We start from the raw sequence: 26959 nt of genomic DNA, 5'->3' as shown, positions 1-26959 counted from the left end.
GAGATAAGACTGGACATCTGTATGGTGTGGCATTAGGCTACCTAAGAATGTCTGTGAACTTCAGCATGTTTAGGTTTATGGAATGGTAAATCTCAAAGGAATTTTAGTAAAGGACAGTAAGTTTCTGAGGGGAAAGATGACTTGCTGAAGGTCACATAGCTCTTACGTAGTAAATACTAGAGCATCTTTGCTGCACCTAAGAAGTAGAAAAGCACAATAGGAAAGAGCATGGGGCCATTGGTCTTGAACCCAATTTTTCTGGTTAGTAGTTGTGCAACCCTGGGAAACTCATTTTAACCTCTTTATGCCTTGGTCTCCTCATTCGAAAAATGGGGACCATAACACACTCATTTCATACAGTTGTTCTAAAGATCAAATAATGTAATATATTAATAGAGAATATGTAAGTGCCTGAGACATAGTAAGTATACTTATAAAAAATGATAAATTAAAGCTATTATTATTATTCATTCCACTGGGACAGAAAACCACTCCTTCTTCTTCATGTGATATGAAGTCCAATGTAACTTTTCATACTTAGTTGACCAATTCAGAAAAGTTGAGTGAGAACCAAATCCTTCACATGAACAAAGGAGACAGTCAAGTAAGAACACTACATTCTGAGAACATTCTTGAATGGCACAACATTTTTAGCCACAAATATTAACATTAAAGTTGTTATTTAAATAGCAGATGATTCAAACTTCTGAAGCGAAGCAGTTGCCTTTAATGGAAAATATCTGTTTTATCTCGAGTGACCCTGGCTTCGGTGTTCTCCCCAGAAGCTTCTACCATATGCTGAGGATAGAATAAAGATGTAAAACTGAAGCAAATTTATTTCTATATTATAGATTGGAAGCATAACTATGTGTGGAGGTGGGTCATGAAAAATGCAATCTCAGCTCTCCCCTTGAACCCCTAGTAATTTATTTCAGAAACATAGTGAAGTTCCCTGAACTGTAAGGTGTGTAACTTGCTCCCAGAACCTTTAAATCTTCTGAAGGGGACAAGCTGTTGCTATGACTGGTGCTCTGAGCATCCTGTGCTGTGGCTAGGATCTGTGAACATCACTCCGCCTACTTCAGGGAAGCAATGATCTGAAGTACAGTGTGCCTAGGCTAAATTCTCTTGGGCAATTAAAAGTCAGCTGCAACACTATCATTTAAGGAAAATGGTTCAGAGGCACCCAACAGCAGAGGAAACCACTCACTCATTGAAATAATGTTTTGACTACTTTCTTTATTCATTTATTCTCTCTATATTTATTGGGCACCTGTGTGGTAGACACTGTTGTAGACATTGAGGATAGACAGTGAACACAGCCAAGTTGCTCCATTCATGGGCTGACACTCTTTGTGTCAGACACTGTCTTGGGGATGCATAGGTGAGTGAGATCCAGCAATTCTCAGCAAGGACTTTAGAGTAAAGAGAGAGAGAAGGAGATGGCAATGACATGATGTGGTTGGGGCTGTGGGACTACCAGTGACCTGGGAAGGTCAGGGAGGATTTCCTAGAGAAAATGGTGTCCAGATGTGTCCTGAAGGGTGAAGAAGAGTTCATCAGAGGTCATGCTTTGTCAAGGCCCACAGAGGTGAGGAGAAACCTCACATGGCTGGGTATGGCTGGTGAATCTGGAAAGCGATAAGGACGAAAGATGAGGAGTCTTGGAAACTTTATTACATGGTTTTATACTTCATTCTGGGACAACTGGCAGGTATTGGTCAATGTCAATTGAGGAATGACATGAGCAGATTTCAAGTAGAATCGAGAGAATGGTGGTGAGAAGGGCAAGGTTGGCAGCAGGGCACCATACAGAGGATGTTACAGGGCTAAACAGACAAAGACTGATATAACCCACACAAAGACAGTGAAAATGGATGGAAAAAAACAGGCAGATTTAAGAAATATTATGGAAGTAATTGTCTGGAAGTGGGTGGGAAGGGAGAGAGTCAAATAATAGTAGACTCCCAGGTTTCTAGAATGGGAAACGGCACAGAAGATGACGTCAGTCACTAAGAGATAGAGGTGGAGGAGTGAATTCAGGATGAGGATTGAGGATTTGTTCAGGCTTAAGCACATGGAATTTGTGTTGTCCAGAGGACATCTCTGTGGGGTTGTTGAGAAGGCGGTTGAATGTGTAGCCTGGAGACCAGGAGAGAGCCATACAGAGAAGTTATATTACATGTAGGTGGTCAAACTACAGGGCAGGATCCTGGAAATACTACACTGAAGTGTTCACAGAAAGGGAAGACAGAACAGAAGTCGACAAGGCCAAGAGAAGAATCAGGGTGTCTGGAGTCAGAGAAAAACGAATGGGAGAATGGCAGGGAGAGTTTTAAGAAGGATGACGTCATCAATATAAAATACTGATAGAATTCACTCATAAAGAGGACTGAAATTTGTCTATTGGATGTAGGATCATCAAAAAGATCATTCACTAGTAGGGTGACCATCTGTCTGGGTTTGCTGAGATTTGTCCCAGTTTATGGCTATTGTTCCAGCATTATTATTATTACAAGTGCCCCCTTGTGTTTAAATTTGGATAGTAAATTATATGATCATTCTGCTCAAGTGGTTGGTGGGAGCAGTGAAGACATTGCTGTCGGTGTTGGGATGAATTAGAAGAGGAGACATCAAACACAGGAACTTTCTGAAGGGGTTTGTCCCTACTACATAGGGACATTTAACATCAGATGAACATCGAGCTAGAAGGATTCAGAAGTTTCTTCCAATCCTGGGAATAGTTCGTAGCATTATTTTCCATTTACCATTCTAAGTCCTTAAAATTAGTGAAAATCAAGACTTTGTTTTATTTCTCATTTTCACATGTTATAGAGCTAAATGCTCTTTTCTTACAAGTTATTTTACAAAGCCAATATTTTATCCGTAAAATTTGTCTTATTTCATTATCTTGAAGTTGAATACCAGTTACTTGAACTGTTCTTCAGCTCCCCCGTATCACAGTATAAAGCAGAAACGTGCAAGTTGATTGTCTCCCTGAAGACCTAACTGATAGTTCTAACTTAGGCAAAAGAATCATTTTTGTCTTCTAAATTATTTTGTATGATAAAAAAGTACCCATAATAATTAGTCTGGGTATAAATATTCTGCCTCTCATTGCAAATACTGTAGACCTGGGGAAAAAAACACATGCCTTCAGGTTCATTTACACCTAGCGTGTCTTCTGATTTTTGCAATTCTGGGTTACATCAAACAGATGTCTGAGGGCATTTTATATTTAAAATGAGAAAAATGGGTGTTCCCCTGTAGAAGGAAGTGTAGAAGTCAAAAGAGATGTATCTGAGGAGATTCAATTATTATCATAAGTAAAACAATAGCAAGAAAATCATAAAAAATGGGAGCAGGGAGGCATCCTGGGTTTCAAGTCCCTTTGCCTTTGCTACGGGAGAGTAACAAAGGCAAACAATAAAGCTGCTCATAATGTCCACATGTGAGCATTCTTTCTCACTGCCATTGAATTTGATTATGGAAGGTCAGGTTTCCAGCCAAAAGGCAGCCACCCTCCCCCTTCCCCCAGGCCATTGTTAGCTCAGTTTTGAGTAATTAGGTACCTGTGGGGTTAGGTTACAGTGACCTTTAACAGTCCCTTTTTATTGTTGGGATGCAAACTACTGCCTTTTAAAAAGGTAGGGGGGAGCGGATATTTCTGTGAAAGGTACTTCCGATTGAGAAAAGAGGCTAATGTGGAGCAATAAATTGTACGGCGGCCATAATTTCTAGGGCTGTGAATAGCCCCATAAAACAGGCTGCCGCAGAGGGGGGATCTTTCTCTCTTCGTACTGTTTCTTAAAGTAATTAATGAAAGAGCCATCTATTAACTAATCTGACCATACTCTGTTATGTTAACCAGTCAGTGTAACTAAGAAGTTCCCAAACATCTTTCAAAAATTCGCATATGATGCATTCAGGATGTCAAGGATAAAATTCTGCCAATTACATGATTTTATTTATTTATTTATTTATTTTTTAAGATTTTACTTATTTATTTGACAGAGAGAGAGACAGCAAGGGAGGGAACACAAGCAGGGGGAGTGGGAGAGGTAGAAGCAGACCTGGGAGCCCCATGTGGGGCTGATCCCAGGACCTTGGGATCATGATCTGACCCTAAGGCAGATGTCCAAAGACTGAGCCACCCAGGAACCCCAATTACACCATTTTAAAGATAATTTACCCTTCATTCTTTGGAGACCTAGTCTAATCAACCCCCCAGCACAATACTGCTTTTCTATCTCAGTTGTAATTAATTTGCCCAGACATTTTATCATCAGTGTTTCATCTCTCTTGTGTGCATTTGTTTTGCAGTAAGAAATGGTCTCAGCGTTGCTTCTTTTTTGGATGGCCCCCACCACATAAGACCTGAATGTCCTACTGCTCTCCAAGAACAGAAAGAAGACCATTTATTTGTCTGCTTTGGTGGCAACTTGGTAGTAACGAAATTGTTGAATGGGCCCCGATTTCAGCAGACCATCAGGTGAATGGGACCAGTCTCCATTCTTCCAAAATATCAGAAATTAAGCACGTTTCGGAAAGGAGATTCGGCCAAGATGACCCATTTACAGGCCGGACTCAGTCCAGAGACTATAGAGAAAGCTCGCCTGGAACTGAATGAGAACCCAGACGTCTTACATCAGGATATCCAGCAAGTCAGGGACATGATCATCACCAGACCTGACATTGGGTTTTTACGTACAGATGATGCCTTCATCCTGAGATTTCTCCGAGCCAGGAAGTTTCACCAAGCAGATGCCTTCAGACTCCTGGCCCAGTACTTTCAGTACCGTCAGCTCAACCTGGACATGTTCAAAAACTTCAAGGCTGATGACCCTGGCATTAAGAGGGCTCTCATCGATGGGTTCCCTGGAGTGCTGGAAAACCGTGATCACTACGGCAGGAAGATTCTTCTGCTCTTTGCTGCCAATTGGGATCAGAGTAGGTAAATGTAGATAGTGTCTTTACTTGGTTTTTCCTTTTCGTAAGCATCCTCAATGCATGTTTGGGGTTCTATGGCTTTTGTTTTCAAAAAAGGTAAAAAATGTGTGATGTGGGGGCTTTATTAAATATATATATATATTTTCATTTCACCAGGCAAGAAAAGATGATTTAAGGCCACAAGATTATTCGTGATCAGAAGGCAATTCTGGATTCACGATTGTGGTTTGGAACAATAGAATCATAGTGTTAGAATTGTAAGACACCTTAGAAATTATTATTCTATTAATCAGAGTGGGTCATTTATTTTAATAAAGTTGAAAGCTGGTCTTCTAGAAGAACCATATATTCTGTCTTTTATGTTCTCATCTTTAACAACCAAAACAACAAAAATGGATTCAGTAGATGGTTTTAAATCAAATGTTTTCAACACATAAATAATTTCTTGGATCCTCTCCATGACTTTAATATCCTGTATTTCTTCTGAGTGCCAGAAATGCATCTCTCCCTGAAAACCCTAGAAAACCCTATAAAACCCCCCAAACTCAGCATGTTCCAAACTGAACACACTATCTCTCATACTCTCCCTGCCTTTTCATCTACCCAGTCCCTCCGTTCAGAAATCTGAGTGTCATCCTGAGCTGCTTCTTGCCTTTGGTCTTCACATCCAATTAATTGCCAAGTCACGCCCCTTTCTTCTTAAGAACCTCTCAAATCTCATCAACTCTCTTTGCAACCATTGTTATTGCCTCAATTGAGAGCCTTATCATTTCTCATTTGAATTTCTGTAACAGACTCTTACCTAGCATCCCTGCCTCTGATCTACTCTTTTCTGAGCCATTTGGGTCTACATCATAGCTGGAGTGACCCTTCCCAAATTCTGTGATGTCACTCTGCTGATTAAAATTCTTCAGTGACCTGGAAGGCCTTCAAAGCAAAGTAATACCCTTTATGATGTGACTTGTACCTCTCCTGCTGTGTGTTACCCTTTGCCCTTCCTGATCTCTGGTCCAGCTGGAAGGAAGTATAAGCCTTGCCTTGAGTAACTGACGTTTTTCTGTGTCTCCAAGCCTTTGGACTTGCCTCATCAGGCACCGAAAGGAGAGCCCAGCCACTTCTTATCCCAGTTCCAACCATCCTGGACACGGTCTGCCTACTGATTCATACTCATCTTTATGCTTCTTTCCTGTATAGTTTTCCTCCATCCTCCCCCCCAACCCTTCTCAGTTAGGTGCCCTTCCTTTGTTCATATTTCCACTAAAGCATTTGCAATAGGAGAATACATTGCTATTATTTTGGAATATTTATACCATATACTCTACTGAGCATTTATATATATTATCTCATTTAATCCAATGAGGACTTTTCATGAAAGATAATACTATTATCCCTATGTCACATTTGATGACACAAGACTTTGATAAATTAAGTCAGTCACTCAGTATCACATAACTAGTGAAACACGGAGTGAGCGTAAAGCTCCGGTAGTCTGACCTGAGAGTTGTCTTAACTGGACTTCACTGTAATTGTGTATTTACTTGTGTACTCTTCCTTAGGCCTCCTCCCAAGACCGCAAGTTCCTCGAGGGCAGGAAACTGTCACTTTCGTGTTTATCTCTTTGGCACATGGCATGATGACTTTAGTCTTCACAGAAATATTATCATGGGAGTGTTTATGGTCCCTGGGGAGACACAGGTTTAACTTTTAAAATATATCAAAGAATCCCTCCCCAATAACTAAAAGGAATTTCTAGGATGGCCCTTTCTTACTTCATATCATTCCTCCTCCTCCTAAAAATGATAATATTGTAAGACAGCTTTGAACCACTGGCTATTTTCTGGTTGGGAGGCTGGGATCAGGCAACTTAATCCTGAAGATGTATTGCAGGGTTTTAACACTATCGCTTGGTCAGCTCTGTCCCCCGGGCCCGAATGCCTTTCTTGTTTCTGCTCTGTCAACACAAGGTCCCTGCCAGCACATTGACAACAGGAGAATTCCTTCTGAGACACACACATGCCCATCGACACAGGGCATCAGACTTATACCCGAGGAAACAGCCATCCTTTGGACAATGGCACGATAACATTTTGGCGTTTGGAATAGGCCAATTTTGATGATTCCGGAGAGCAATCATGCTGTCTCCATTTGCGCTTAGTTGTAAGTGTTCTAGACCTTCCATCTGCTCAGACGCTAAGTAGTGATTTATACATAAAAAAAAATACATCATGGCAAAATATCTTATTTTGTGTCAGTGATTGGCCCGAACGTATCTCAAAATGTGTTAATAAGTAATAACAAATAGTAATAGTAAGAAGAAGCGAAGCTGCAGGAGAATAAAACAAATGTTTGTGATTATGATAACCTTGAACGAGTTACAGTTCTCTGTTCCTTAGTTTCCTCAAGTGTAAAGTAAGAAGCTCCAGCTAGGTAATCCCTGAGACACCTCCGCTCTAATGGCCCATGACTGTAAAGCTCATTCAGCCTGATCCTATGGATGGATGAAAAGGGATTTTAAAATTCACTTTATAGCTGTCTAACTCACTAGGCTTTTCAAAGTAACCTCTCTCTCTTTCTCTCGTCCTCCCACTCTCTCCCCCACCCCACAAAGGCTGAGTCTTGAGGCATTTTATTTTTTTCCAAACTATACACTACTATTTGTTCCAAATTTTTTGGTTTCAACAGGGAGGTAAAAGACCAGGCTATCCCACTGATAGCAAGAGATCCTTAGAAGCAAACAAACCTCAGTTTGGACCCAGGGACTATCACATGCTTTCCTGGATGTATGATCTGGGACCAGCAAATTCTTTGAGACTCAGTTTTCTCATCTGTAAGGTGGGGATGAGAGTCATCTAATAATGCAGTTGGGAGGATGGAATGAAAAAATGCACTTGAGGAACACAACTCATTGTTTGGCACATGGTAAGCACGCAATAAATATTAGCTAGTATTATTATTAATATTATAAAATACTCCCTACAAAAATAATCAGCCATGGATGGTAGATACATAAAGATAGACAGGAGTACAATACCTGAAAACGAAAATGGGCCAGTGGGTGCCGTCTGCCTGCACGCCCATCCTAAGTACTTCTTTGTTTTCTCCCGGAACATGATCCCTGTCACACAGACCCAACCTAAATGGGGCCCGAAAGGTCCGGAAGAGTTGGCACAGCTTTGCAAAATTATTACTTCACTCTCATTGGGCACCTAAGATGACTGGAAAGCAATTTGCATGTCTCATATGAAAGGTTTATGGAGATTAAAATGGTTATTAATATTTATTAAAACCATGTAAATCTCATTCATCTAAACCCAGACAGCATGAACAAAAGCGCAGAGCGGTGAGCGATAGGAAATGTCCTTCAGACACATGCGGGGGGCTCTGTGGGCCTGGGTTCAGTGCCAGCTGAAGGGCCAGAGTTGTGGGCTCCCCGAGCATGATCAGGCCTCCCCCAGAAATGGGCCTCAGTGGAGGGCTGTGTGGCTTCTATACTTCCTGAGACTGCCAGGCTGCACTGAAATGAGTTAGAGGAAATCAGCACTCACCTAGTTATTCATAAAATAATGTTGGCACTTTCTGGGCTAGCAGAATTTACGTTTCAGCTCACCTGCTTGGTGCCTACTGGAGATATAGGGGGAGGAATACCACCGCTCAATGAGCCCTTTGCCCTTTCTCACCTAAACTCAGTTTGCCTCTTACGAGCTGATAAAAAAGAAATCCATTTCTCATTTCTTTCTGGTTCGCATACTTGTACCTGGTCCTCCAGCCCGATAGACCCATACATACAGCTGAGGAAGAGTAAAGCTTGGTTAAGTTATTCGACATTCGGGAGTCTCCATTTCACTAGGTGGAAATGGATGTACTATCTGGCATACGGAGCTGTTACAAGGATTAACCCCAATTGCCCTACTTGATGGTGTCTTAGAGGCATAATGGAACGGTGATTAAATGCACCCAGAAACTCCGAAGCCAGACAGCCAGCTTCATAGCCCAGTTGCCTTCTCACTAGCCCTGGGATTCTGAGCAAGTTGCTTAATTCCTTATTACCCTGTTTCTCACCTAAAATGGGGGTGATGATGATCATAGGTTAACACTAGTTGGTGTCCAAAAACCAACTAACGGCGTTTTTTCTTTAAAAAAAAATTTCCAATCAGACAAATTATCTAGGATACTGAGTCAGTCACAAGTTGTACTTTCCAAATCCAAATAGTAGGATTTGAACCATGACCAAGTTTCCTCCACCTTGAAAAGTACAAAAAAATGCAACAGAGACCCAAGCCACCATGCTTCAAAGTGCTCTTGGGTAACTCAGCTGTGGCCAGGAGACTGTGAGAAATCATCTGGCCTTAGCATCCCTCCCTATAGTGTCTATTACATTCTCAGGCTATAATAAAGGCATTTGGGAAGGAGTATCCAGACAATAAAAACCCCACAATAGACTACGATAGTATCCTGTAGGGCCCGGTATAGACCAGCTGGTCCCCAACTACTTAAATGGGGGAAAACAGTTGGAAATACATTGAATGTAATAATATATAAAATAACAGTGGATATTCTTTGGTCAGTGTATTATTGGTTTCTTACAATTAAAAAGCTTAGAAATGAGCAACCAGTTTGAAAACTAGTTGGTTCTTGCAGGAAGCTGGGGCACCAGAAGGAAGAACTGAGTAAGGGCAATTCAATAGAGCGAAAAGGGGGTCAATAGACAACTTGATCACTACCTTCAGGTATATAGAGTTCTTATAAGAAGGCAGTGAATCTTGTAGGCTCTCTTTCCCCACCATACAGAACAAGGGCCAGAGGTTTGGACTAAAGAGCGACCTACTGGTTGGAAGATTAGGGAGCCAAGCTTTCAGCACAAAGGTGAGGGACTAGGGCATTTCCCTGGGGTGTAAAATTTAGAGGGGGCACCAAAGCACTAAGTAATCAAAAGAAATATTTTTTTCAAAAATTTTTTTAAATCAAAATTAATACAAAAAGTCCATCACGAACAAAATGTCAAAACTTTAAAGAAGGCAGGATAAGATTAGTGATTTTTTTTTTCCCTTGTGCCTCAGGCTTCAATATGGCTTGGCAAGGGCTAATCAGATTTCAAAAGAGAAAATCCCTAAATTGGCTCCTGGTCAATTATATTATAGTACATAATACTGAATACCTGTATACTCTAACAATTGCACAGAACCTTATGGTTCCCAAGCATTTCCATGTACATTTTCTGATTTAATGCTCATTAACCATTTGGAGAGTATCGCTAAGGGACAGATGACAAAGAAGAGGTTTGAAGAGGAGAAGATACTTTCTAATCAAGGAACTAAATGACTCATCAATGGAAAAACTAGACTCAGAGCTTCTAATTCCAAGCTCCAAAGACATCTGGAGCCAATTGTTCAGCCCCTGAGTGATTAGATATTTCAGAACATCCATGCAGCATCTGAAAGGCTGTGAGTGGATTTCCTGGTGGTGGACGTGTGTGTGGATGAGTGCTGTGAGTCACAGTGGGTGGAAACTGGGGTTGAGTGGCACTGATTTGCAAAAGGGGCACAATGGGTATTTGGAGCTATTCAGTTTTTAATGCATATGACTGTAAACATTGAGGAATATTTAGTATCCCCTCTCCCAGGCACTGGGGCAATTGAAAAGGCCACCTTCACATTTCCAAAGCCCTGAGGGTAGCTGGAGTCCACTTTGAGATCCTCTGAAGGAAAGTTCTAGAAATGTTCTAACACCAGGCTATGCTTTTTTGCCAAGCCCTAGCTATGTCTTCATTCTTACACTGAACTCAAGAGTTCCCAAATCAAATCAAAATCTGTATCACTGGAACGTTGCTAAATGGTAGTGTGGCTCCAGGGTCCAAATTCTAGGTTTTTCACACCTTCTCCTCTGTTCCCTCTTCTAGCTGAGAGGCACCGGGAGGCTCAGGGTACACAGTGAAGCCATTCCTTGTGCATGCATTCTAATGGGGCTCAGACATCAAAGAACGTGCATTAGAAGCTGGGTACACCGGAAGTTGAGATGGTTCTGGCTCAGTGTCAAGGGCCTGCCTAGTCCCAAGTATGAGTCGGAAGAAAGGAAACAGAGATGGACTTATTTTTTCAGTTTGAGCAAATACAAAAGCAGCTGAGACACTGATCAAGAGGCCAGACTCGTCCTTCTGTGAGATGAACCCAAGCCTCATTCCTTCCTTCATGCGCTCCATAAACATCCCAGCTGCGGTGGTCTAGCTCTGTGCGAGCTCCTGAGGGTCCAAAGGAAGCATTCCTGTTGGGAGCTCAGGCTCTCAGGACAGCTTCTCACATCAGTCCCCCACCCACCCAGAGTCCCTCCAGGCATTCAATGACTGGAAGATGAAATCTACCAGGGAACTGACCTTCTCGCCCTTCCAGTTCTGAAAGCAAGGACACTGTCATATTTGCTTTATAATGTAGAAAACAAGCTGGAAGCTGTCTGTTCTTAGGGACGGGTTCTTTCCCACTCACTGTTTCTTTGTTTGTTTGTTTTGGGGGTTTTGTTGTTGTTGTTGTTTTGTTTTTTGTTTTTCTGGGAAGGCACTCAGCTGCTCCTCATCCCCTCGTGCCAGGCAGTAATTTATCTGATGGATATGCTGGAGCTAGTGAGCTCCTTCAGACATCAGGGCTTATTGCTGACCTGTGGCAACCTCCAAAAGGCTGACGTGGCAATCGTTCCGACAGCTCTGTGGCGTGATCTGGCAGTGGGAGATGAACATTAAGTAGGTTCTTTCTTCTGATTAAAACCCCGAGGCAGTAGGTGGGATATAACTCTTCAAACTATAAATAAGCCAGTTGATTGAGGTTTACCTTTAGCTTTTGCAAGAGCACGGAAGAGCTTTTTGTAAGTAGCAGGGGGTCTGCGCCTCATTCCGTTTGCTGTCATCAGTTTAAGAACTTGTGGCACAAGAGGGGACAAGTTTTTAAGCCATGCCGAGCATTGGGGAGGGGAGCAGAGACCCGGCAGGCCCAGTGGAGGCCAGGAGCTCCAGAACACGGAGCCTGTTGAGAGAGGTTTGAGAAAAGGATTTCACCGTCTGTTCTTCCTACAGATACATTCCCGGAATTGCTCTGGTAGTGATCAGCTTTCCAATTGTGATGAGCTTGGAAATGAGCAAAAAGGAACAGAGGAGGGCTATTACAACCAACAAATCAAACTTGCTTGCCAAATGCTAACCATGTGGCAGACGGTAATACCCTTTCAATATCCTTAGTTTAGAGATGATAAAATTAAGGCTCACAGAGGTTAGGTAAGCTATCCAAGATCACACCCCTGGGACGTAGCTAAAACAGGCAGGATCTCAGATCGAACTCATTTGCCAAATTTGGGGGCCACTAAATCAGACATTCAGGAGGGCTCTGTATCTTACTGATAACAGACGTATCAGTAAGATAGGAAGCTAACACCAGTCCCTTCCGGGTCTGCTCAGAGATGACGCCTCTGCCTGACAGGAGGGCTGGCCCTCGGAGACATGTCTGATGTCACAGGGCTCTGGCCGCATGTTGTGAAAGCAAGGCAGCTGCGTAGTGAGAAGGGGCCCCAAGGACTGGGAGAGCCAGCTTTTACTGACAACGTATCTTTCCAGGCCAGCTGTTCCTCCCAAATTCACACTTAGAAGCCCAGGAGATTACAAGACACGACCCTCATTACCTTGCAGATAAAAAAAGTCTCCTCCGATGGCTAGAAATTTGAGGGCCTAAGAATAACTGCTTCCTTCTCAGGGCATGACCCGGATAACGCAGCCAACACCAAGCTCGCTCTCAAGTCCTTGACTTCAAATCGTGCTGCTGTCGGGGCGTGACCTGGGTCTGGGTCTCGTGAATGCCAGCATCGGGAAAAGAGGGCATGGGGAAAGGGCAATTTCTTAAGCATGGGGTTGCCTGTATGCTGTGTTCGCTGTTGTTTTTCTCATGAATAAGGCTGACTTCCGGAAAGAGCACTTTACAGGAAAAGGCCCTGTACAACGTGACGCTCTTCTGGGCGATGAACCACTTTCCCTGGTTCTCAGTAAACCGGGGAGCATCTCCTGATCTCCTTTACAAGGAGGATAATGCAGCACTGAGAAGGAAGCCCCTTGGCATCTGTCCGGACTTCAACCCCCACAGCCCCTGAACCCCGAAACTCAGCGCTTTAAGAAGCCACCAGCTCTCTTACCCTTTCAGTATGGTTCCTCGATAATCGCTCCTGAACGGGGATGTTCAGAACCTTGAGCAGCTGCTGGAATGATTAAATGCCTGCACTTCCCTGAGGTGGTAAATCAGGCTCAGAAGCCATTTATTGTGAGTGTACTATAAAGCAGTAGAAGTTATTGCTACTCTACCGGCAAAATGTAGCGCCGGACAGGAAAATAAAGAGAGGGTACATTTTTTTGTGAAGGCTTTAAAGTGATGTGTTGTTTTTTCGTTGCTCATTCTCCTCCTGTTTCTCATCATTTTTCTCTTCCCTTTGCCTCTAAGTCTTCCCTATCTCCAGCACTTCTTGCTGAGTGTCTCGGGATCTAATTGCAAAGGTGGCGTTCCCACAAGGAACACCGAGTGCCTTTCGGGATTTGAGAATGTTCACAGTAGGAACGTTCCCTGGCATCGAGCGTCTCCTTGAGCTGTATTATTTAACTTAATCCTCACAAACCATTTGTGAAGGAGATACTGTTATCCTTGCTTTAGAAAGAGGGTATTTCATCTGGATGAAATCACAAGACTGGTTAGCGGTGTGAATATTTCCCTTTCTCCTTCGTTGTGATGCCTGATTATATCTGAGGTCTGCTCTTAGGGATTGTGTCACTGAATTTCTCCTCAGAATTCATTGTGGAATTCCTGCTCAGAAGTCTTTAATCGCTCCTTAATAAAGCTGGTTCAGTCTCTTCATCACACGTTGCGCCAAATAAAACCTTAAGAATTTGGCATTGCTTTTCTTATCCGAAGGACGTCATCTGCTCAAGTCAGAGGGCTCTCCCTCCTCTCCTTCCCCTCCCCCTGTTCGTCCCAGCCCTCCCCAGCCTTTGCTTCTGCAGATTCTTCTACTTAGTCGTCATGCCTCTCATGAGGCAAGCACAGACCCTCCAGGATCACTGAAAAGAGGCATCCTGGGGGCATGAGCTGACTCCAGGAAGTAAAATTAAATAGTAGAGGAAAGTGAATGTGAGGAAGACTGTTGAGACAGAAAGAGCGCACTTTGCAGGGACCTAGGGTGAGAGCGAGCCTGTCCTGTGGGGAGAGCCTTGGTGAGTTGCACTGAGCATAGACTCTGAGGGCTCACAGAGGGAGAGAGGAAACTGAGGAGGTAGGCGAGGCCAGGAGTTATCCAGGCTTCCCCTAAGGAATTTGGGATTTAGGCTTAAGAACAAACCAAGTGCCACTCATCCTTCAAAGCTCATATTCGTGCTAAGAAGCTTTGCCCCTGGCTGGGGCAGCACTGATCTCTCCTTTGTTCTTCCCCAAATTCTTGCCACACTCATCTTTGCCGCACACTTTTTCAGGCTGCAGGGAAGCTCCTGGAGGCAGAACGCTATTTTTTCCTTCTTGGTATCCATGGGTACAGAGTACGGCTCAGTAGAGTCCCTTAGGCTGACTTGTGGGGAGAAGTTTGGAATGACGGAAAGCCCAATCAGAGAGGCTCTTTCTAGACTCTTCTCAATGACAACACTCTTGTGGAGGGGACTGGAGCTGTGTGCAGTTGAACTTGGGAAGGAAGGAAGAAGAGGCTGGGGTGCTCTGGGTACCCCATGTCCAGTGCTTCTCAGCATGACAGAAGGGAGATCCAGATTGTTGTAGAAGCATCACGAGCAACCCAGGCCCCAAATCGGAGCCAATATTGTGGGTTCCCCAGGGGCTCCATCCACCATGTGACGAGCTCAGGTGCCTATCACCCCTTAATGGTGTGAAGTGCATGACTACCATCATTTTCTCTCATCTCTCAAATTCTGTGTTCTAGCTGTGTCATTGTGCATCAGACCAAGTTAAGAAAAGACTTCGCGTTTAGAAAGCATCACTGTTCATTGTGCTACCTTCCCTGCAGAGGTCAGGGAATGGGAACCTGATCCCCTGGCTCGTTCTTAGTGAATGCTTTCTGATTTCTACTTCGTGTCCTCCTCACCTGGACAGGTTTTTGTAGATTTTGTTCATCGCACATTTCCCCATGAGTTTCTGATGAGTTAATCCATCGTATAATTTTATAGCATGCATATTGATTAATATATTACACCCCTGTAGGCAGAGCGTTGCAGTTTGATATTTAATCTGTGAAATCTCCCAGAATAATACTGTAACGCCTCATTTACCTTCTATCTTTGTAAGGGAAGAGGGTATTCTAGTGGTGTGAAGTCTTCAAATAGTTGAGGGCTGCCTTCTATGGGCCAATTTTAAAGTTTTATCTTATTCAGTTTTGGTTAAAAAGCAAACACAGTGCATTTTTTACTCCCTACCTTGTTAAATATAACTGAACACTTTCTTCATGACAAGTAGTGAATGTGATGCATATAAATTACTATACCCTGGGCTAAGAAATACAGCTATCAGGATGGCTATTTCTGGGGCATATGGGCTCGCCCTTATGCCACGTGGCCCATACTGGCTTGATCCATATGCTTCCTAATCCTTTTTTTGGGGGAGGAGACATCTCCTCTTAGCTCTTAATTTATGACTCTTAGTGGGGTTGCTTCAAAACCCTCTCTCCTACCTAATTTTCTGTGGGCTAGGACATCAGAAAACCGAGTTTGTTGAATTCTATGCTTTGGATGAGGACTTCTTGGGAATCCCAAGGGATAAAGTAAATGAGCTATAGTGGGGCATGAATTTTATAACATCTCATCTATATGCTCAGAAATATGGTTCTGCCTAAAGCACCAGCAGGCAGGGCATGAAGGCCCTTCCATTGTAGCATCTACGTGGAACTGCGCAAAACTGAAAACCTGAGCAATTTTTCTTCCAAGGTTTCTCTAACCTTGGATTCATGTACAATATACCCCTCTGACTTATGTATCTTTCTTCCCTATAATACTTCCCTCAGCCTAGCAGGAAAGGAACTATATCGTCATTTATATTTGGATTAAAACCCATTTTTGTCAAAGTGGTAACTATCCTTTGTATCGATTTTCTTTTTTATCCTTTGTATTTTCATTTTTTGACTTTCCTAGCATTAAAATATAAGCCTTTGTCTCTCATCAAGAATATACTAGGCAAAATAAAGTAGCTTATTTTTCTGTTTATTTTTTATTATATGCCTGTCTTCTTGGCACACCTACTCCCAAGTGATTCACACAGCATGGTCACGGAGTCTATCCCCTTCAGCCCCTCCCTGGAGCTACTACTCTCTTCTCATGTATTACAGGACCCCAACTGCCTCACCATGGCCATGGTTTTTATATTGATAGATTTGAATTTCTATTGTTTGGTCCCTTTAGTACCCAGTCACCCAGAGGAAGGGACAGGGGCAGGGACACTGGCAAAGATCATCCGGTCAAAGACACCTTAGTCAGGGAGAGAAACACGGGAGGTGCTTTCTTCCTTGTTCTTTGCAGTGGGCCAGGAAGTTGAAGCTGTGGATAAAGCAAGGCACCTTAACTTGGGTCATTCTTTTTTTTTTTTTTTGCTTTCAATATTTCTTTTTATTTATTTCTTTTCAGCATAACGGAATTCATTGTTTATGCACCACACCCAATGCTCCATGCAATACGTGCCCTCCATTATACCCACCACCAGGCCCCCCCAACCTCCCACCCCCCGCCCCTTCAAAACCCTCAGATTGTTTTCCAGAGTCCATAGTCTCTCATGTTTCATCTCCCCTTCCAATTTCCCCCAACTCCCTTCTCCTCTCCATCTCCCTATGTCCTCTATGATATTTGTTATGCTCCACAAATAAATGAAACCATATGATAATTGACTCTCTCTGCTTGACTTATTTCACTCAGCATTATCTCTTCCAGTCCCATCCATGTTGATACAAAAGTTGGGTATTCATCCTTTCTGATGGAGGCATAGTACTCCATAGTGTATATGGACCACATCTTCCTTATCCATTCGTCCGTTGAAAAGATGGCCCTTCTTTTCACTACATCTGTATCTTTGGGGTAAATACCCAGTAGTGCAATCACAGGGTCATAGGGAAGCTCTATTTTTAATTTCTTTTTTTTTTTAAGATTTTATTTATTTATTTGACAGAGATCACAAGTAGGCAGAGAGGCAGACAGAGAGAGAGAGGAGGAAGCAGGCTCCCTGCTGAGCAGAGAGCCCGATGGGGGACTCGATCCCAGGACCCTGAGATCATGACCTGAGCCGAAGGCAGAGGCTTTAACCCACTGAGCCACCTAGGTGCCCCTCTATTTTTAATTTCTTAAGGAATCTCCACACTGTTCTCCAAAGTGGCTGCACCAACTTGCATTCCCACCAACAGTGTAAGAGGGTTCCCCTTTCTCCACATCCTCTCCCACACACGTTGTTTCCTGTCTTGCTAATTTTGGCCATTCTAACTGGTGTAAGGTGGTATCTCACTGTGGTTTTGATTTGAATCTCCCTGATGGCTAGTGATGATGAACATTTTTTCATGTGTCTGATAGCCATTTGTATGTCTTCATTGGAGAAGTGTCTGTTCTTAAGAGGGCAGGGACTTTGGGTCTACAATCGGCTACTGGGAATATGTGAATCTCCTGATTCACATATTGGGGGAAATGGGACCCAGCTTCCACCAGATTCTCAAGCCGTTCACAACCCAGAGAAGTTTAAGGCCTCCCCATTAGTGTATTCATCTGCTGGTTTACGTGTGAGTACAACTGCTTGGTGTACTGGGCAGGCAAACACCCTACTGGGATAATATTATAGAATGATTGTCAAATGGGCTCATGGCTTTATCCTTTACATGAAAGGTTGTGTGGTTATAAGAGTCACCATTTTCATTGGAGAAAATCATGAAAATGGATAAAAATCATGAAAATGGAGAAAGTGTTAGTATATTAAAAATTATTCATCATCCCTCTACTTAGCTATAACCATTGACATTGAGAATTAAGGTATATTTTGCACGAACACAGACACACACAGACACACACACACACACAATTGGCCTAAATCTAGTTAGGACAACACAGTGGTAAAGAGCTCAACACTGTGGCCGGATTGCCTGGGTATGAATCAGAACTCTACCTACTAGCTGCCTAAGCCTGAGCAAGTGAATACTCTGTACCTTGATTTCCTCACCTATAAAATGATGATAATAATAGCATCAACCTCCAAGTGCTATCATGAGCATTAAAGGGATTACTATAAGAAAAGGCTCAGAAAAATGACTGATCCTACTTAACACTCAGTAGACGTCATGTACTTTTTATTATTCTGAATTTTTTTCTTAAAATTATATCATATCACTGTATTAGTTTATTCAATATACATTGGGCACAAAATAATGATTGAATAGTTTAAAACTCAAATAATTTAGACATTAGGCTATTTTTAATCTTTGACAAGTAGAAATAATGATATAAGGAATGTCTCTATATAAATATTTCTCCACATCTTTACTTTCTCCCCCTTAGGATAAATTCCGGGAGGTTGAATTAATAAGCAATGAACACTTTTATGGCCCTTTGTGTATATAGTCAAATTGCCTTCCAGAAATGGTGTTCCAGTCTCTCTGCCCACCAGGAGTCCGTGACAGTGCCATGCTTTGTTAACCTGCTCTCATTAAACATTGTTTTTTCTTGGTCTAAGCAGGTTTTATTCTTTTCATGCTTTTCCTTGCTTCTACGCTTTGGGTTTAGAAGCTATCTGTTCCTATTATTTTACATGTGATCTTCTAAATTTCAATACAGTTGTTTTACCAGTAGATTTTGCTGTTCCAGAGTCAGTCAATCTCTCCATTCTCATCCAGAATAATAGAAGAAAATTTCTCTCTGAACTTACCCATCTTTAAAAAATATTGCTGTCTATTGTTTTAGTCCTACCACTTATTCGATCCCATTGTTATTGTCATTGTTATTGCTTGCAATTAATTCCTGTTTAAATCTATCAAGGTGTTTCAACAATTTCTTGGCTCACTTTTGAAACTTGTACCTGATTTTTCTTTGTGACGTTGTCTCCTTACTGAAGTGAGGAGCTGTGGTGAGTGAACTTTCTTAAAAACCTTTGTTATGTTTGAAATGTTATTTCTTCTTTACTCTCAAATTATAATTTAGTTGGGCATATAGCTTGAGATTAAAAACCATTTTCCCTCAACATTTTGAAGACATTAATTAATTGTACTCTGGTTGTTTTAAAAAAGAGTGTTGTCAATCTAACTGACATTCCTTTACAGGTAATCTGTTTCCTCCCTGGTGGCTTTAAAATTTCTCTTGGTCTGTGGTGTTTTACAGTTGTATCTAGGTGTTTGTTTGTTTGTTTGTTTTTTATCTACATGTTTTTAAATCCGGCTTGGGACTTGATATATTTTTTGTTTCATTCATTTTTATTTATTTTTTCAATAAATATTTGTTTTTAAGATGCCTGATGTTTTTCTAGAAGCCAGGGACACAGAGTTGATAGTCTTACATTCAGATTTTTGTATCTTAAGACTCATAAATTTATTTTTTGTTTCCTTTTTGATTTGTTATGTGTATACATTGTGAAAAGATTCTCACCATTGAGTTTATTAACAACTCCATCACCTCAAATATCTCCCCCCCTTTTTTGGTGAAAACAACTAAGTTCTATTTTCTTAGTAAATTTCAGTTATACAGTGCAGTGTTATTAGCTATACTCACTATGTTATAAATTAGTTTCTTAAAACTTATTCATCTTTTAACCTTTTAGCAAACTCTCCCTCTTTCCCCCAACCCCCAACTGCTGGCAACCACCATTCGACACTTTATTTCTATGAGTCTGAAGTTTTTTCTTGTTTTTTTTGGGGGGGTTGGATTCCACATATAAGTGATACCATGCAGTATTTGTTTTTCTCTGACTGGCTTATTTCATTTAGCCTAAGGCCCTCTAGCTTTATCCATGTTGTCAAAAGTGCCAGGATTTCATTTTTTTAAAAGGCTGAATAATATCTATGTCTACCTATCTATATCTATCTACCTGTTTATCTATCTGTCTACCTCTATATATCCCATCTTCTGTATCCATTCATCCTATGATGGACACTAAAGTTGTTTCCAGCCTTGCCTATTGTGAATAATGATGCAGCAAACATGGAAACACAGACACCGCTTTGGGATAATGAGTCCATTTCTTTGGGGTATATACCTAGACGTGGGCTTACTGGTACATACGGCAGTCCTATTGTTTAATCTCCTGTGAAACCTCCATGCTGTTTTCCATAGTAGCTGCACCAAGATTTGCATTCCCACCAACAGTACACAGGGTTCCTTCTCCACATTCTCACCAGAATTTGTTTGATCTTTTCTTTTGCTAGTGGACATCCCAACAGGTCTGAGGAAATAGCTCATTGTGGTTTTGATTTAATTTCCCTGATGATTAATAATGTTGAACATCTTTTCATGTACCTCTTGGTTATTTGTATATCTTCTTTGGAAAAATTTATTCAGGTTCTTTACCCATTTTTAATTGGATTATTTGTTTTCCTATTGAATTGTGTAAGTTCCTTTTATATTTTTTAGTATTAGCCCTTGGTTCCATATGTGGTTTGCAGATATTCTCTTTCATTCTGTAGGTTGCCTTTTTATTTTGTTGGTGGTTTGCGTTGCTGTGCAGAAAGAACTTCTTAGATTTATGTCATCCCACTTGGTTATTTTGTTTTTTGTTTTTCGGTTTTTTGCTTTGCTTTGGTGTCAGATCAAAAATATATTCCCAAAATCAATGTCAAGGGGCTTACCTATCTTTCCTTCTAGAGTTTTATGGTTTCAAGTCTTCAAGTTTTTAGTTTATTTTGAGATAATTTTTGTGTATCGTGTACATGGGATAGGGGTCCAGTTTCATTCTTTTGCATGTGACTGTCCAGGTTTCCCAGCACCATTTACTGAAGAGAATGACATTTCCCCAAAGTATACTTTTTGCGCTTTGTCTGTAATAATACAGGCATGAGTGTTTTCCTGGGCTCTCTATTCTGCTCTACTGATACAAGTGTCTGTTTTTGATTACATACCCTTATATAGTTTGAAATCAGGGATTGTGGTTCCTCTGGCATTGTTCTTTCTCAAGATTGCTTTGGCTATTCACAATCTTTTGTGGTTTCATACAAATTTTAGGATTGTTTTCTCTATTTCTGTAGAAACTATCATTGGAGGGGCGCCTGGGTGGCTCAGTGGGTTAAAGCCTCTGCCTTCGGCTCAGGTCATGATCCCAGGGTCCTGGGATCGGGCCCCACATCGGGCTCTCTGCTCCGCGGGGAGCCTGCTTCCTCCTCTCTCTCTGCTTGCCTCTCTGCCTAGTTGTGATTTCTCTCTGTCAAATAAATAAAAAAAAAAAAAAAGAAACTATCATTGGAATTTTGATTGGGATTGCAGTGAATCTGTATATTGCTTTGCATAGTATGGACATTTTAACAATAGTGATTACCGTAATCCATAAATACAGACTGTCTTTCCATTTATTCATGTCTTCGTAAATTTTTTCATCATTTAGTGTGCAAATATTTTACCTCCTGAGTTAAATTTATTACTAAATATTTTATTCTTTTTCGTATTATTGTAAATGGGATTGTTTTCTTAATTGGTCTTTCTAATAGTTTGTTAGTATATAAAAATGCAAGTGGGTTTTGTATTCTGCAAATTTACTGAATATGTTTATTCTAACATTTTTTTGGTGGACTCTTTGATATATATAATATCATGTCATCTGCAAATGGAATCTCTGTCCTCCCCCTGCACACCCAACCCCCTCATGAACTGAGGTGAAAAGCCCATTCTGTGTTATGCCCAAAGATAGGCAGGTAGAATTTCCTTTATTTCTATTACAACTGGGATTCCCCATTTCCCAGCTGCTTGTTTTATGCTGGGAGACACTTCTACTTTCAGTCTCAAGACCTTGACTTCTATCACATCACCATGGAAGCATTAAAACCCTACCCCTAAGAGACAGATCTGGCTAGTTGCTTCACGTGATTTCAATCACTTACTGCTTTGATGATTCCTTCTTCATTTGTAACCCCTGGAGATTTCCCTTTCTTACTTTTGATTTCAGCTATGAATTAATATTTTTAAATTATATTTATTCACATTTCTTTGGGGAAAAGTTACTTCTTTCTGGCAGCAGCCTGTTCTACCACATTAAGTAGAATTTTTAATGTATAATAACAAAAACAATAGCAACAACAGCAGCAATAATATATTTGCATATTTACCTTACATTTATTCATCCTAAATTTTATAATTTCTTGGGTCTTAGGCATATTCTTAAAGTATTGATAAATTTGTTCCTTATTTTGTCAACCACTTTTATATCTTTATTTTTGCCTAGGAATCTGTCATAAATTGAAGGCAGTGGGTCAAATTCTTCCAATAAAATTGTATTTTTATCAGTCTCTCTATAGGTTTGCTTCCTGTAAGTACTATATTATTCATTATATCTTCAGCATTGGTTACAGCTTTCACCCATACAAAATAATGCTCCTTTTAAAAAAAAAGGTATTTTGACTTATCAGATACTAAAATGTTTTTCCTTTGATGGGATCTTCTCTGCCTTTGGACACTTCAATTGTTTTAAGTTTTTCTACGTTGCTTTGCTTCAGCTGTTTCTTATAAGTTACAAATGTTATGGATGATGTTGTTACTATTTAATGATTTTTATTTTTTTTTCTGGTTTGTTCATTTTTGCTGTATACATTTATTTTTATTTGTTATTTTTTAGCAATAATTTAGAAGATAAATTGTGCTTTCTATTTCAACAGTGGTTAACTTAGATATTTTTTCGGAGACAATTTTAGGCACGCGTTAACAGGTCTAATAAGTAGTAAGTATAGTAAGTAATAAATTAGTAATTTTTTCAGTGCAGGGGTTGGGGAAGGATTATGGTGCTGAATTGGATGGTCAGGATAGGCCTTACTGAGAATATGAAAGGAGGAGGGAGAGAAACTGTCAGAAATATTTACTTCTCTAGAGTAGATTTTTATAAATAAAAATCTTATAGTAAGTAATAAATTAGTAATTTTTTCCTTTTAAGAAAAGATTTTATTCATTTATTTGGGAGAAGAGAGAGAGCATGCACATGGAGGGAGGGGGAGATAGAGGGAGAGGGAGAATCAGACTCCTGGCTGAGCAGAAAGCCAGATGTGGGACTCAATCCCAGGACCCTGAGATCATGACCTGAGCTGAAGGCAGACACTTAACAGACTGAGCCACTCAGAAGCCCCAATAAATTAGTCATTTAAAAAAGTATCTATCATGGAGGATAAAAAGTATAATACTGTTTCACTTTACTCTCCACCATTCCAATCTTTTCTTTTCTTTTTTCTTTTCTTTTCCTTTCTTTTTCCTTTTTTCTTTTTAAAGATTTTATTTATGGAGTGCCTGGGTGGCTCAGTCATTAATCGTCTGCCTTAGACTCAGGTCATGATCCCAGGGTCCTGGGATCGAGCCCCATGTTGGGCTCCCTGCTTGGTGGAAAGCCTGCTTTCTTTCTCCCACTCCTCCCGCTCATGTTTCTGCTCTCGCTCTTGCTCTCTGCCAAGTAAATAAATAAAACCTTTCAAAACACACCTTTTTAAAAAAGATTTAATTTATTTATTTGAGAGAGAGAGTGAGCAAGTGAGAGAAAGAGAGCACACACCATTGCAAGGGGAGGGACATATACACACAAGTGGAGGGGAGGTGCAGAGGGAGAGAGAGAAGTGGACTCCATCCTGATACTTCAGGATCATCCTGGTAATCCAAGGATCCATCCTGGTACTCCAGGACCATGACCTGCATTGAAGGCAAATGTATAACCTACTGAGCCACCCAGGCACCCCTCACCCACCATCTTGGTTTTTCTTCATAATTCTGTGGTTATGGTTGCCATCATTTAGTTTCTGTTATCTTACAAATAAAAGTGATCACTTAATTCACTTAAAAATACCTTTTAGTAATCAGTTTTAAAACCATTTAAAACACAATTGAAACAAACATGTAAATTCATCTCTGCATCTTATTCATTTTTCTGCTTAATGCCTGTGCTTCTACCAAGATTGCTTCATTATGAATTGTTTTTGTATTCACTTCATTGTTCTGGCATAAATTTTCCAATGGCTCATTCAGGAAGACTGCCTTGGTAGGGAATTCTCTGTGCTCAAGTGGTTGGATTTGTTGTTTTCATTTATGAGGAATGGGCTGCCTTGCTGTAGACTCAGAGGGTTTTTTCTATAGTGGTTTGTTGGCTTGCCTCCTAGCACTTTGACTTAGGTAGTCTGACAACCTCATTTTGTTGTGGATTTTTTTTCCGGGTGACTTAATGTTTTTATTCTGGATTTCTAGAAGAGTTCCCCCATGCTCTCTCTTTTCCTCATTCTCCTTTCAGATACTGAAAACTTCCTCCTTGTTACACTTCAGGGCAGTCGTTATCGTGACATTTTGTTTTCTCGGAGCATACTGCGTGCTGTGTATTTTCTAACTAGAATATTTCTTTGTACCATGAAATACTTCCCATATTGCTGCCATTGATTACTCTGCTGTTGTTTCTCATTAAGCAGTAATGTCTGTGCAATTCCTCTTACCAAAGTGGCTCCCTTCATTTCATTTCGGCTTCTTAAATTTCCACAGATGCAATATTCTCTGGGATATTTTTTTTTAATGGGTAAGTGAGAGATTTAGAAATACTTTCTCTCGTGTCTTGCAAAAATCTACATTAGAGAAGTAAATGCTTCTGACAGTTTCTCTCCCTCCTCCTTTCCTTTTCTCAGTAAGGCCTATCCAGACCATCCAATTCAGCACTGTAATCCCTCTCCAACACTCGCACTCCAGATTCCCCTCTTTCTGTTCAATTTTTCCTTTTTTCCATACACTTTTCACCTTCTAAAATATTTTCTAGTTTATTTATTTAATATACCTTTTAATGGTTGTCCTTCTTTTGATCCTTCTCCAGCCTCACTAGAATGAGAATAGGGATCTTTTTACATTTTGTTTTCTGATATATCCCCAGCACCTAAAACAGTCCCTGGCATGTAGTAGGTGCTTATGAAATATGTATTGGATGAATAACCAAATTCTTCAGTTTGCCTATCTGCTGGTTTATTTTACAGAAGCAGATATCTTCTCTAATATTCATTTAAAGTCATGTACAATTGAAATGCAGCCGATCCCTTCAGATTCTGATGTGGATCCTTGGAAAGCTCTTTCAGTAAGAACAAGAAATGCACATTTTCTGTGAATGGGCATCATTCTCAGCCTGGGGAGAGGGATGAGAGCCGGAATGATTGGTAACAGAGAGTCCCATCTCTCCCTGCAGAAATTCTCTTGTGTTTGATGTGGGTGCCTAAGAACAAGTTTGCTTAAGGAATAAGTTTTATGGACTCCCAATGCCATACTCGTGGTGTCAAATTCTGCCAGCCTGCCCAAAGAGGATGTTCTCCACCTTGTCTTATCCAGTGATAAAGATACTAGTTATTAACTGAAATAGGAAGTAGAGTAGCTCTTAGTTTGTTCTGGAAACAGAGGAAAGGGCTATTGATAAGCCAGAATGATTGTTCCCATCTTCCTTGGCCTACGCCTACTCCTTTTGGGAGCACTAGTCTTCTCACCTCAACAAATCAATAAGGGAAATTAGGGAGCCTCCTCTCCAAGAAAACTTAAGATTTCTGTTTCTGCTTCTCCTTAACTAAATAATACTCTCCAAGATTCAATTTAAAAATTTCTTCTTTATAGATGGTCACCCATCTTTCCAAACAAAATTGAGTCTCCCTTATTCTGAACTCCCAAATTTTATTTAATTTTTTTAAATTTTTATTTTCATCACCCAGGGCTCATCATAACAAGTGCACTCCTTAATTCCCATCACCTGTTTCACCCATGCCCCCCCGCTCCCCGGTAACCATCAGTTTGTTCTCCACAGTTAAGAGTCTGGTTTTTGGTTTGTCTCTCTCACTCTTTTTATTCCCTTTACCTGTCTGCTTTGTTCCTTAAATGCCACATATGAGTGAAATCATGTGGTATTTGTCTTTCTCTTACTGACTTATTTCACTTACCCTATACTCTCCAGTACCATCCATGACACTGCAAATGGCAAGATTTCATTCTTTTTAATGGCCGAATAATATATATATATCTACCTCACATCTTCTTCATCCATTCACTAATCAGTAAACATTCAGGCTGCTTCCATAATTTGGCTATTGCAAATAATGCTGTTATAAACATAAAGGTGCATGTATCCTTCTGAATTCATGTTTTGGTAATTTTGAGGTAAATATCCAGTAGTGTGATTACTGGATCATAGGCTAGTTCTCTTTTTAACTTTTTGAGGAACCTCCATATTGTTTTGTGGTGTGGCGGCACCAGTCTGCATTCCCACCAACAGTGCAAGAGGATCCTCTTCCTCCACATCCTCACCAACACCTGTTTGAAGTCCCAAAATTTAGTATTGCCTCTCTTATGATATTTAGCACAATCATTCTTAAAGACATCTTTAATCGAATGTACATATCTTCTCTTTCCTAACATTTTATAAGCACTGAAAGAACAGGAAATGCTCAGCTATCTTTTGCTGCATAAAACTGAGTGGCTTTAAAAAAAAAAAAAACCAGTTTATTATTTCTTACAGTTCCATGATTTAATTGGATGCTTCTTTCCTGTTTTTTTTTGTGCCCACTCATCAGGCAATATTTAACTGAGGGAGGATGGTGCCATTGGACACTGGGCTCAGCTGGCATAGGTGGGATGGTTGAGCTTCTCTTCTATCCTTGGTTGCTTCAAGGCATGATATTCTCAGGGCAGTTCTCTAAGAGAGAAAAGGCAGAAGCTACAAAGACCTTTGAGGTCAAGACTTCCAAGGTGTAACTCTTACCACATTCTTTTTTTTTTTTTAAGATTATTTATTTATTTATTTGACAGACAGAGATCACAAGTAGGCAGAGAGGCAGGCAGAGAGAGAGGAGGAAGCAGGCTCCCCAC

The 26959-nt window shown here is 40.8% G+C and overlaps 1 protein-coding gene across 1 annotated transcript in view; it reads left to right on the top strand.

Moving 5' to 3' along the window:
* CLVS1 (clavesin 1) overlaps positions 1 to 26959 on the top strand; it is a 198848-nt gene that overhangs the window by 8336 nt on the left and 163553 nt on the right. The window contains exon 2 of the mRNA XM_045998613.1: positions 4324 to 4954. Within this exon, the coding sequence (XP_045854569.1) occupies positions 4497 to 4954 (458 nt within the window). The 5' untranslated portion in view covers positions 4324 to 4496. The remainder of the gene's footprint in view (positions 1 to 4323; positions 4955 to 26959) is intronic.

This window comes from Meles meles, chromosome 1 (genome assembly GCF_922984935.1).
Source record: "Meles meles chromosome 1, mMelMel3.1 paternal haplotype, whole genome shotgun sequence".
Taxonomy (NCBI): Eukaryota; Metazoa; Chordata; class Mammalia; order Carnivora; family Mustelidae; genus Meles; species Meles meles.
This window is presented reverse-complemented; position numbering and strand designations above follow the sequence as displayed.